Source organism: Acipenser ruthenus, chromosome 29 (genome assembly GCF_902713425.1).
Source record: "Acipenser ruthenus chromosome 29, fAciRut3.2 maternal haplotype, whole genome shotgun sequence".
Taxonomy (NCBI): domain Eukaryota; kingdom Metazoa; phylum Chordata; class Actinopteri; order Acipenseriformes; family Acipenseridae; genus Acipenser; species Acipenser ruthenus.
Genome location: NC_081217.1, coordinates 5,980,983 through 5,991,412, shown reverse-complemented (window position 1 = coordinate 5,991,412; position 10,430 = coordinate 5,980,983). Strand labels below are relative to the sequence as shown.

The following is a 10,430-nucleotide window of genomic DNA, read 5'->3' as shown; positions in this document are numbered from 1 at the left end:
AAAAACAACATATGAATCCAAATTAACATGTATTTATACTAAAGTAATACAAAAATGACTACATTGGAGACTACATTTGGGGGCTGATTCGTGAAAGTGATTTACAGTATAATCGTAAATCTCGAAAAACTACTCACTTCTAAATCTTTTGTAGTCATTTTTGTATTACTTTAGTATAAATACATGTTAATTTGGATTCATATGTTGTTTTTTTCTGACTTTATGTGAACGAAAAGACACAAATTCGCCCGTTTTCTCATTGGAAATAGGTAAATTTCAAAATATCACTGTCCTGGTCACAAAAGCAAAGTTTGTGGGGAATAATAGCCATTTTCTATACTTTTGAGGCATAAGCAATTAGGAAATAACACTTACTACCCAGGAACCAAAAAAAAAAAAAAAAAAATTGTTACACAGTGTTATTTGTTTATTTAGCAGACGCCTTTATCCAAGGTGACTTAGAGAGACTAGGGTGTTTGAACTATGCATCAGCTGCAAAGTCACTTACAATTACATCTCACCTGAAAGACGGAGGACAAGGAGGTTAAGTGACTTGCTCAGGGTCACACAATGAGGCAGTGGCTGAGGTGGGATTTGAACCGGGGACCTTTTGGTTACACGCCCCTTTCTTTAACCACACAGCCTCACACTGCTGCTGCACCCTTGAGCAAGGATAAATGGGTAATTGTATGTAAAAATAATGTGATATCTTGTAACAATTGTAAGTCGCCCTGGATAAGGGCGTCGGCTAAGAAATAAATAAATAATAATAATAATAATAATAATAATAATAATAATAATAATAATAATAATAATGTGCCTGGTGATATTAACAATTGCTGATGCATTTAATGCTATGTACATCGCTTTGAGATGTTCTACAGGAAACGCGGTATATAAAAATAAAATTGATTGTTTGAATTTCCCCAGAGGCCTGGTTATTTTATTTTTCACCCACTAAGTAAAATATTATAAACAAACCAAATCCAGGTTAATAAAACAGGGGTATGCCAGGTTTATGAATAAGCAGTTTAGACTAAATACAGAATGTAAGAGGAAGTCATATAACCCAACAGGTTTAAGATCAAGGGCAGGTCCCTTTGATGAAGTGTGCTATATTCATACAGCTTGGTCACTTTTAACAACGAAAATTCTTTTGCACATGCCGTAACCTGCAGATGACTGTTGCATAGCGTTGCCATTGAACCAGCATTACAATGAGTCACAGAACTGCATTCTGTTTAGTGAACCTCTTTGAGTACCTTAAATACAATAATGGACACCATTGTACAGTATAGTAATGTTAAAACATTAAGAGATGAGCACATCTGTGTAATTAATTTGGTATTTAATTGGTTAAGAGGCAACCTGTTTCAACTTTAAAGCCTGTTGTTAAAATTAAAACTTGAAAAAAGTTATGTTTCACCAGCAAAGCACACATAGCTATCAAGTTGCGTCAACATCTGACCTATTAACTAACAAAAAGAAAACCAAATAGTTTGAATTCCTATGCGAGATACAGGTGCTTTAGAGAATCTACTTTTGTTTTAAAGGTGTGACACCATTGTATTTTTAAAGGAACTGCCATCTGTAATGCTTAACGCTTTCACAAAGGTTTTACAACCAGATTCAAGAATCAGACCTTTTTTGCGTTGCAAACTAATCATTAAATAATGTATGGGTAAATACCAGTGTACAGCAGAGATGTGTTAGAAACATATCTCTTGATTCAATAAGGAGGGGATAAAACGTTTGAAAGGTTCATGCAATGAATGGATTAGGCTTTCATTATTTAAAAAGGTTAATAACTCAGGTCTCATAGAGACTGCGAGAAGATTACAAGGATAAACCAAAATTAGAAGAAAAAAAAAATTACAATTGCAATACCTTAAATTATGTAAATGCAACAAACCATGTTAACAGAAATAGAGATTGGAAGTGAAAGGAACTTTACCTAACAGACCACAATCTTTTTTCAAGTTTCTTACTGTTCATACTAGAAAACAAAACATATTAGTCTTCATGGTGTTAAAACATTTGCGAATTGGGTTACAAGCACGGGTTTGTTAAAGTATGACGAAACAAATGTACCTTTAGGCTACCTGAGACCAGCTGTACCTTTCTAGGGCATTCAACTAGTATTTGTTTACATTTGCTTGCTACAGGTCCGATATCAAGCACTGCCTGATAGCTGTGCTTGTATACATTAACATCTTAGTTTTTTACCGAAACTTGAAGTTAATAATAGGCTTTCGAGTTGATACTTGAAGTCAATAGGCTTTCAAGTTGATAACAATAGGCTGCTCCTAAATGTTGGAGCTTAACTTTTTCCTCCGTTTGGATTATCCCAGTATCAGCTGTTTCCGCATTCCCTGTGTTCACACAACTGGTTTCACCTGATCGGCGACACACACACAACCTGAAAGGATTGAATCCTAAACTTAGAAAGGGTTGGTTGATTCAAAGTGATTCGTTTTGTGTTTGTAATCTCCTTAACTCGTTTCCTCCCATGTGGTGCAGCATGCATTAGGATGGAAGCGTTCTTTCGAAGGTACCTGCCTTGCCTAGTCAAACTGTGGGACTGGCTCTGGCCCGGCGGCCAAGAGGATCCCGTCAGCCGTCCCGCTGAGATCCGCACTGTAGCAGGTGACATTAAGATCCCAGCACCTGCAAGAAAGACGTCAGCGCCGCTCTACGCGGCACTGTATGATTTCACAGCCAGGAGCGAAGAGGAATTGACTATTAAAGAAGGTGATAAACTCTCGGTGATAGAAAAACAAGGGGACTTCGTGTTAGCCCAAAAACTTTCAGGCTCTTTGGAGTCGGGATTAGTGCCTGCCACCTACGTGACGCTCATTCGGGACGAATTTGCTAATAACCCGTAAGTACAAGGCTGCTGTGATTTAAATTCGTGTTTTTATTGTAATTACTATTTTATTTGTAAATGAATTATACTATACTCTAACTGTTTGGGCCTATATTACGCAGGGGATTTGGAGTAAATACTAAAAATTAGATATAATTTGGCTTTATGGTAAAACCAGGACGCACCATCCACCAGCTCTCCCTCTATGGATCAAAAGGTGTTTTTTTACAAGAACCGCGCCTATTAAAAATGGCACACTACGATACTCTTGTGTTGTTACGTCATTTGCTTTAAGTGGGCTGCACCTATTGTTTACCAGGAAAAAGAAAGATGTGTCACAATGACCAGATGTGTAATGGTTTAATATTCTTTCAAATATTTCTTTTGTTTGATAGAATATTCTTTCATTGGTGAGATCTTAGTTTCTACAAACGTTTTTATCTACACCAGGGACAGTAAATGTACCATCGCAGAGCAGTTAAACCACTACATGTTTACAATAAGCTTAGTCACGCCTGATCCTGTTTCCTATTAACAGTACAGGTCACAATCACAGGCGTTACAAGCTCAATGTAAAACATGGAATGGCTCCCACAGCTAAGCAGTTTAATGTGTACCTCTGAACGGGATTGTCTTGGAGGGCAATCGTATTCATACGCAAACTAGCAACAACAGCAAGATATCCCTTTAAAATGTAAAACAAGATAACGTCTTTGTTAGCAGAGACAATTAAGTAGTAAAAGGTAACGATACACGTTGTAACTTTTGTAGTCGCAAATTGTCTAGATGAAAACTGATCCTTGTGATGGAAGTATGCAAACTACACACAATGTATTATGTGAGGGCACTCAGTTCTGAGTTTTGAACAACAATGCATTGCTATGAATGGAGAAGTCATTTCAGGATCTGGCATTTCAGATGCATTAGACTGGTGCACTGCAGTCTGATCAAGCTTTTAGAGTGGGAAGCTATTTTTGCATTTGTCAGGTATTCATTTTGTGTGTGTGTGTTTTCTTTTAGTTGGTATTTTGGAAATGTGAGCAGAAAAGATGCAGAAAAACTGCTAATGTCCCCTCTGAATAAACCAGGCTCATACCTGGTGCGCATTAGTGAAAGTAACAGTGATGAATATTCTCTATCAGGTAAGTCTGTTTTATTTCTGTTTACTTACAAGTGTTTAGGTACCTGGTGTTACATACAAAATATCATGACTCCTCTACTCCCCCTGCTCCCTGGTTCAGTACTGAAGCAAGTCCAACCAAGTTGAACGTTCACTAACTTATGAACAAGGAACCAACGACACATGGCAACACAGCGTACGAGTTATTGAGAAACAGTATTACAAATCCCAATATAGAGCCACAGAACTTGGAACACATTCATACAAATGTAAAATAAATACTATTAAAATAGCATTTGTAACTATATGTCCTTTACGTTGTAGGTTAATCTAGATCTACATTACAACAAAATGCAACTTTTATCATAAATTGTGAAGATAATATGGGGGTCTGCTACACCAGAGCACACCAATTCTCTGAAACTCAAGAATGACATTGAAGGTATATTTAAAATGTGGGAAATAAGACCATGTAGCTTTCTCAGCACAGTTTCAATTACATATATTTGCTGAAAGGAAGTGGTTAACCACATGCTGGTGGTATTGGACAGCTGCGTGACCTGGAGTGTAAATGTATCATAATATGGGCTCCTGCTTTAAATATAAAACTAGACCTTAAAGATCAAGCTTACCTAGTTTGGAGATAGTAGGTAAAAAAAACATACATGTTGCATCCTTGTGTCCAATGTTTCCTTTCTAGTTTACTAGGAGTGTTTTTACAGTGTATAATTAAATTAGAAGCGCTGTTCAATTCAAAACTGAACATAGGGAAGAATAGAAGATGACATAATTTGTGTGAATTGTCTTTAAAACGCTTCGTGGATGCATGTGGAGGTTTCAGAGGTTTAAGTACAGCAAGTCAGTGAGAAGTCCAGCTGTCTCATCTCAAATCCTTTTTCAAATGATTTTCTTTGTTCTGCATCACATGTCTGGTTGGCTCCTGACTCCTCCTGCCATAGCTACTTGCTGACTGTTCTGCAAAGAGGGGTCAGTAAGAGACCAAGGCAAGCCCTGTCAAAGCACATGTGCAACTGAGTTAAAGAAAGAACTGAGTGACACACCAGTTTCTTTTACAAGTTCAAATACTGCCCTCAAAACTGCTAAAAAAACAAGCCTGTCGATGGCATCCATCCCTTTACAATTGGGGTTATCAGTAACATGGTGCTCACTGTGACTTTTATTCTCTGTATTATCATGTAAAAATAGAAGTCTGACATAGTCAGAGGGACAGATATAGCCCTGATTTCTGATCCTCTCAATAGCTTGTGCATAAGAATGTCCTTTTCAAGTTTCATCATAACTCAATAAGCGGTTCTGTAGATCAGTGTAAACATGTACGTGTGACTGACAGACAACCTCCATATACCCCTTGATTGTGATGCATTCAATAATCTGTGCTTGAGAACAATTGGACGTGTGGTTCTTTGGACAATGGAAAAGTCTAAAATCACATTCAGTTCCCATAATGCTTCTTGCCTTCACCCCCTGTCCTAAGGGCGCTCTCATCTGTCTGAGAAGCAATTTCCTGTATACCAAGTTCAGTTCTAAATAAACCATTAACGCTTCATAGAAATACCATTGTCTCACTTACTGACTGTAAATTTGCAAAATGTTGTTTTGTTTGTTTGTTTTTTCTGTAGTTCGGAATGAGACCCAACCCAATCATTTTCGAATCTACAGAACGCACGCAGGCGATTACTATATTACAGAGAACAAACATTTCCCCTCCCTTGATGAGCTGATAGATTACTACCAGAGCCACTGGAAGAGTCTAGGGGTGCTATTAGCTCAGCCTTGTACACAACAGGTATGACCACTATCTTCAAATATTTATCATATTACCTGTCAACCATTATTAGTAAGAAATATCTAGCATCCATCGGTATCATAGACAGAAAGCAAATAGTGACCACAGCCTTTTTGGTGTGTGTACAACATATGTATCGCATATAGTTTTGGTTCTTAGTTTTGTAAAATGAACAGATGTTTAACTGAAAATCTTACAACCTCTTTCAAAAAACAGGATCTAATTAAAGACTGGAGTAAACGCTTTGAAAGTATGTGTTTTATCAGAGCCAGCTTAGACCTGTCGGTGTGTTCGGTATGCTGTGCAAAATTGTGCTGCTGTTTGTATGCTGAGCAGTCTTTTCACCCGCACACGTACGCATGACCAGTGTGCTTCAGGGAAAGGGTTGACGTTCAGCTTGGTTTTCCAGAAGGAGCAGTTTGATGGAGATTCCTGGGAGAGGCCCCGGGAAGAGTTTGTTCTCCAGGAGAAACTCGGGGAGGGCCACTATGGAGAAGTCTGGTCGGGAGTTTGGAAAATGACAAAGAAGATGGTGGCCATTAAAATGCTGAAACAAGGTGAACTCTCTGATCAGCTGTATGTAAAGCAGAACGTGTACATAATAACTTGAAGGGATTATAGCCAATTGGATAATTCCATAAATGTTGCCACGCAGCTTTTTGAAAGAAGCACATTTATTTTCATTTGAAATTATATCCAGTATCATACCAGGTTACAAGTCCGGTATGTAATACATTCTTTCAAAAATAGTCATAATATTGTCAGGTGCTTGACACCATTTTGATTAAAGCAGACATCAGCTGCTAGCCACAAACAAGTAAAGACAAACTGTTTCTGTGGTAATGGTTTGCGCAAAACCAATCATACCACTATTACACAGTTCTGAGGTTATGTGGAAGCAGTTTTAAAGAAGTGTCATGGCTTCGAATGGGTATGTTCCCATTTTTAATCTGATTGAGCAAGCTGACAAAGAAACTGCATGCAACGTGCCAACAGGAAATTCCGGTATACATATGTGTACATTAGCAGGAATAACTGGGGATTTCTTAACAAAAACAAATCACGTATTTACAGCAACTATGCTGATGTCATAGCACCACAGTCCTGTGCAACTTACAGGGTGAGTATAACAGAGTAGCAAGAAATATCCTGTTTCAAAAATTGCAAAACAAAAAAGAAATACAAATTGTATCCAACAATGCGGCACGAAAATGGTGCTATTTGCACAATAGTTGAATGTGTGAATGTGGTTTGCAGTGCATTGCTGTTGGTTTCACACACACACACACACCAGCAAAACAAAAAATGTTTTATTTTGACTTATAAATAAATAGCAAAGACGCATAATAAGAGCCGATTAGTAATCAGGGAGTTATCAGAAAATAAGGACCGGTATGGGAACTATTGGGGCCCCCAAGAGAAGACAATGGCCTGAATTGCCAACCAGTCTGTAATTCAGTGCATTTTTATGACTAGATATCAGTGGTGATATGGAATGTGAAGGTGTCTTTTGCTTTTGATTTCTGTTGTTTTATGTCGCATGGACTGGATATTGCTGTAGCTTCTCAGGGCTGGTTAATTGTTCAATGTGTTTTGTTGGCCACTGACAAGCTTTTTCTTGAATTTCTCTGCAGAGGACATGAAGCAGGATGAGTTTGTCAAAGAGGTCCAAGCCCTGAAGAGCCTCCATCACCCCAAACTGATTGAGCTCTATGCCATCTGTACCCGCGGAGAACCCGTCTACATCGTCACTGAGCTCATGTCAAAGGGCAACCTTCAGGTCTACCTCAATTGTGAGTGAATGACAAAAACATTGTGTGTATGGATACTAATGAAATGGAGAGGTAAAGCTCATCAATGATGAAAGCACTTGCTGAAGCTTGTGCCTACTTGACTTTTTTTACATTCACCTCAAAGAAATAAAAGAGCACAAATGTAAAACCACGTCAAAATGCAGACATATGCAAGCCCAGGTGTAAAAATGTATTATCTTTCATCATTTGCTCTTCATATCAAGGGAACTTAGGACAGCATTATTGACCTCCATTGACGCACACACCATTGCATACTATTGGAGTGGTGAAGCAGTTTCGAAAGTATAATGATGCGATCCAGTGGTGGTATGTGAGCTCAATTCTGAGCTTTTTTCTCTTTCTGTTTTTGCTGGCCCTCACAGCTGCTGAGGGCAGGCAGTTAATCCTGGCCCACCTGGTTTACATGGCCAGTCAGGTGGCTGAGGGGATGGCCTATCTGGAGGATCGGAAAATCGTTCACAGAGACCTGGCTGCTCGCAACATTCTTGTAGGGGACAATCTTGTCTGCAAAGTTGCCGATTTTGGACTTGCACGCATCATTAAGGTAAGGTCCAGTAAGATACAATCAAGTGGGATCGGGATGTAGTTTCATGAGCGAGTAGAGTTACTTTGAGTCAAACAGTACATAACAGCTGTTAGATTCTTGAGTCAAGGAATAAAAGAACATTTGAAGTGTATTGAATTGAATGTTAATTTGGTAACTGGTGTTCCTGCAGGACGATGTGTACTCAGTCAGTGCAGCAACTAAAATCCCTGTGAAGTGGACAGCTCCGGAGGCTACCTCTTTTCACAAGTTTTCTGTGAAATCAGACGTCTGGTCCTTCGGAATCCTCCTGTACGAGATTGTAACCTACGGCAAGATGCCCTATGAAGGTAATTGATATTTTGATGCTCTCTTTAGATCACAGAAGTTTTATAGATTGCTGAATTAAACAAAACATACAAGCAGTGCTGCTGAAGCCCATACATGCATATAGGGCAGCAGTGTGGGGTAGTGGTTAGGGCTCTGGACTTGACCGGAGGGTCGTGGGTTCAATCCCAGGTGGGGGACACTGCTGCTGTACCCTTGAGCAAGGTACTTTACCTAGATTGCTCCAGTAAAAACCCAACTGTATAAATGGGGAATTGTGTGTAAAATAATGTGATGTCTTGTAACAATTGTAAGTCGCCTTGGATAAGAGCGTCTGCTAAGAAATAAATAATAATAATAATAATATAATAATAATATCACATGGTGTATAAACTAGAAGCAGTTAAATACTGAGTGTTTGTTGCAGCATTGCATCAACAGGCTCTTAGACAGTCAACCAATCAACCATGTCATATGATCCCCAACAGCTTTCCTATACGGCCAATTGTTTTGATTGTGTAATTGTTTTCCCAGTGGCTTGTCCTGAGCCGGAAATGTTCATTTACAGATCACCCATCTAAAAGGCAGATATAACATTTCTTGTTTTATTTTTGGCCTTTGTTCTTGCAGGTATGACCAACAAGGAGGTTGTAAATATGCTGAACAAAGGCTACAGGCTCCCCTGTCCTGAGAACTGCTCCAACACCATTTATAAAATCATGCTGGACTGTTGGAAGGACACTGGTACAGAAAGGCCATCTTTCCACGCCCTCCGTAGCCAGCTTGAGGTCATCTACTCAAAATTGTACCACAACCAATCAGAGTCATAGCATGCACAAAAGACCTTGAGATAGATATAACTGAAGGGACCATGCATCTAGAAATGCAGGCATGTGGGATCATTCTGTCTTGTCACTGCAATATAAAACCAGTTTGTTTCCATATGGCCAACCAGCCACTGGAACCTGCACCTTATACATCGGTCTCTGCGTGACACTAAAGTGGACTAAACATATTCATTGGAGGATTTTCTCTGGAGGCTGAAGAAGGTGTCTTTTGAAAATGTGCAAAATTTGTTATTGTGTAATTTCTGTGCCATTCGCAGAGTAGCTAATGCAGTTAGTTGTACAAACAATGTATGTGGCCTATTTTTTTACCCATTTTGTAAGGATTGTGTTAATGAAATCTGATCAACATAATGCCACAGGTTCATATATAAAAGAAACAAAAAAGTCTTCAAATATGTATGCTGAACTAAAGATAGCAATACATTGCTCTCTTAGCATATGCATATTATTGTGATGTATTGGTACTACAGTATATACAACACTGTTGTTGCTTTTGCTGATTCCTGTCCCTATTATGAATAAATCTCAAGGCACATTTTGAACATTTAAAGAATATATTTAGATTTTGTTTTCTTGTCTACCTCTGCTGCACAATATTTCTTTTTAGACTCAAGCTTTTGTAAGTTTTTGGTTTTTTTTATATAATACAGTATGTGAAAATTAAAGTAATTGTCACAATGTTTTATTGAAACAGATGTGAAAAATCTTTGTTGTATATACACCATGTCAAGTTTCTTGCCACGAAATATTGATAAAATAATGCACTATAGTACAAAGCCTAATTTGGAATTGGTTTTTTACAGAATGATAACATGGTTCTTTCCTTTTTGTGTTCTATATTGTAAGTTTCAACCACCTTCCGTGCCTTTTAACACCTGGGTGAACGGGACCCCATACCAGACATGTCCACTACACACTTTTTATATATAAGACTGGACTGTTCTCCTTTAAGTAACTGGAAGAGGAAATGCATTTAACATATGACCCATGTAGCCCACATTATGATAAGATTAATAATGAGAGTATATAGATAAGTAAGCTACAACAGTTCAATGTGCAGTCTTTGGTGGTGTTTCTTAAGTTGGTCATTAGTCAAGCTTTAATGTGATTTCAAATAAATATTGA

The 10,430-nt window shown here is 38.3% G+C and overlaps 1 protein-coding gene across 1 annotated transcript; it reads left to right on the top strand.

The window, feature by feature from the left end:
• Positions 1–2,207: 2,207 nt before the first annotated feature.
• LOC117431515 (tyrosine-protein kinase Srms-like) lies at positions 2,208–10,081 on the top strand. The gene is made up of 8 exons (XM_034052498.3): positions 2,208–2,881; positions 3,887–4,008; positions 5,627–5,793; positions 6,203–6,350; positions 7,428–7,586; positions 7,970–8,151; positions 8,324–8,480; positions 9,088–10,081. Exons 1-8 carry the CDS (start codon positions 2,532–2,534, stop codon positions 9,285–9,287), a joined length of 1,485 nt encoding a protein of 494 aa, XP_033908389.3. The 5' UTR covers positions 2,208–2,531; the 3' UTR covers positions 9,288–10,081.
• The last annotated feature ends 349 nt before the right edge of the window (positions 10,082–10,430 follow it).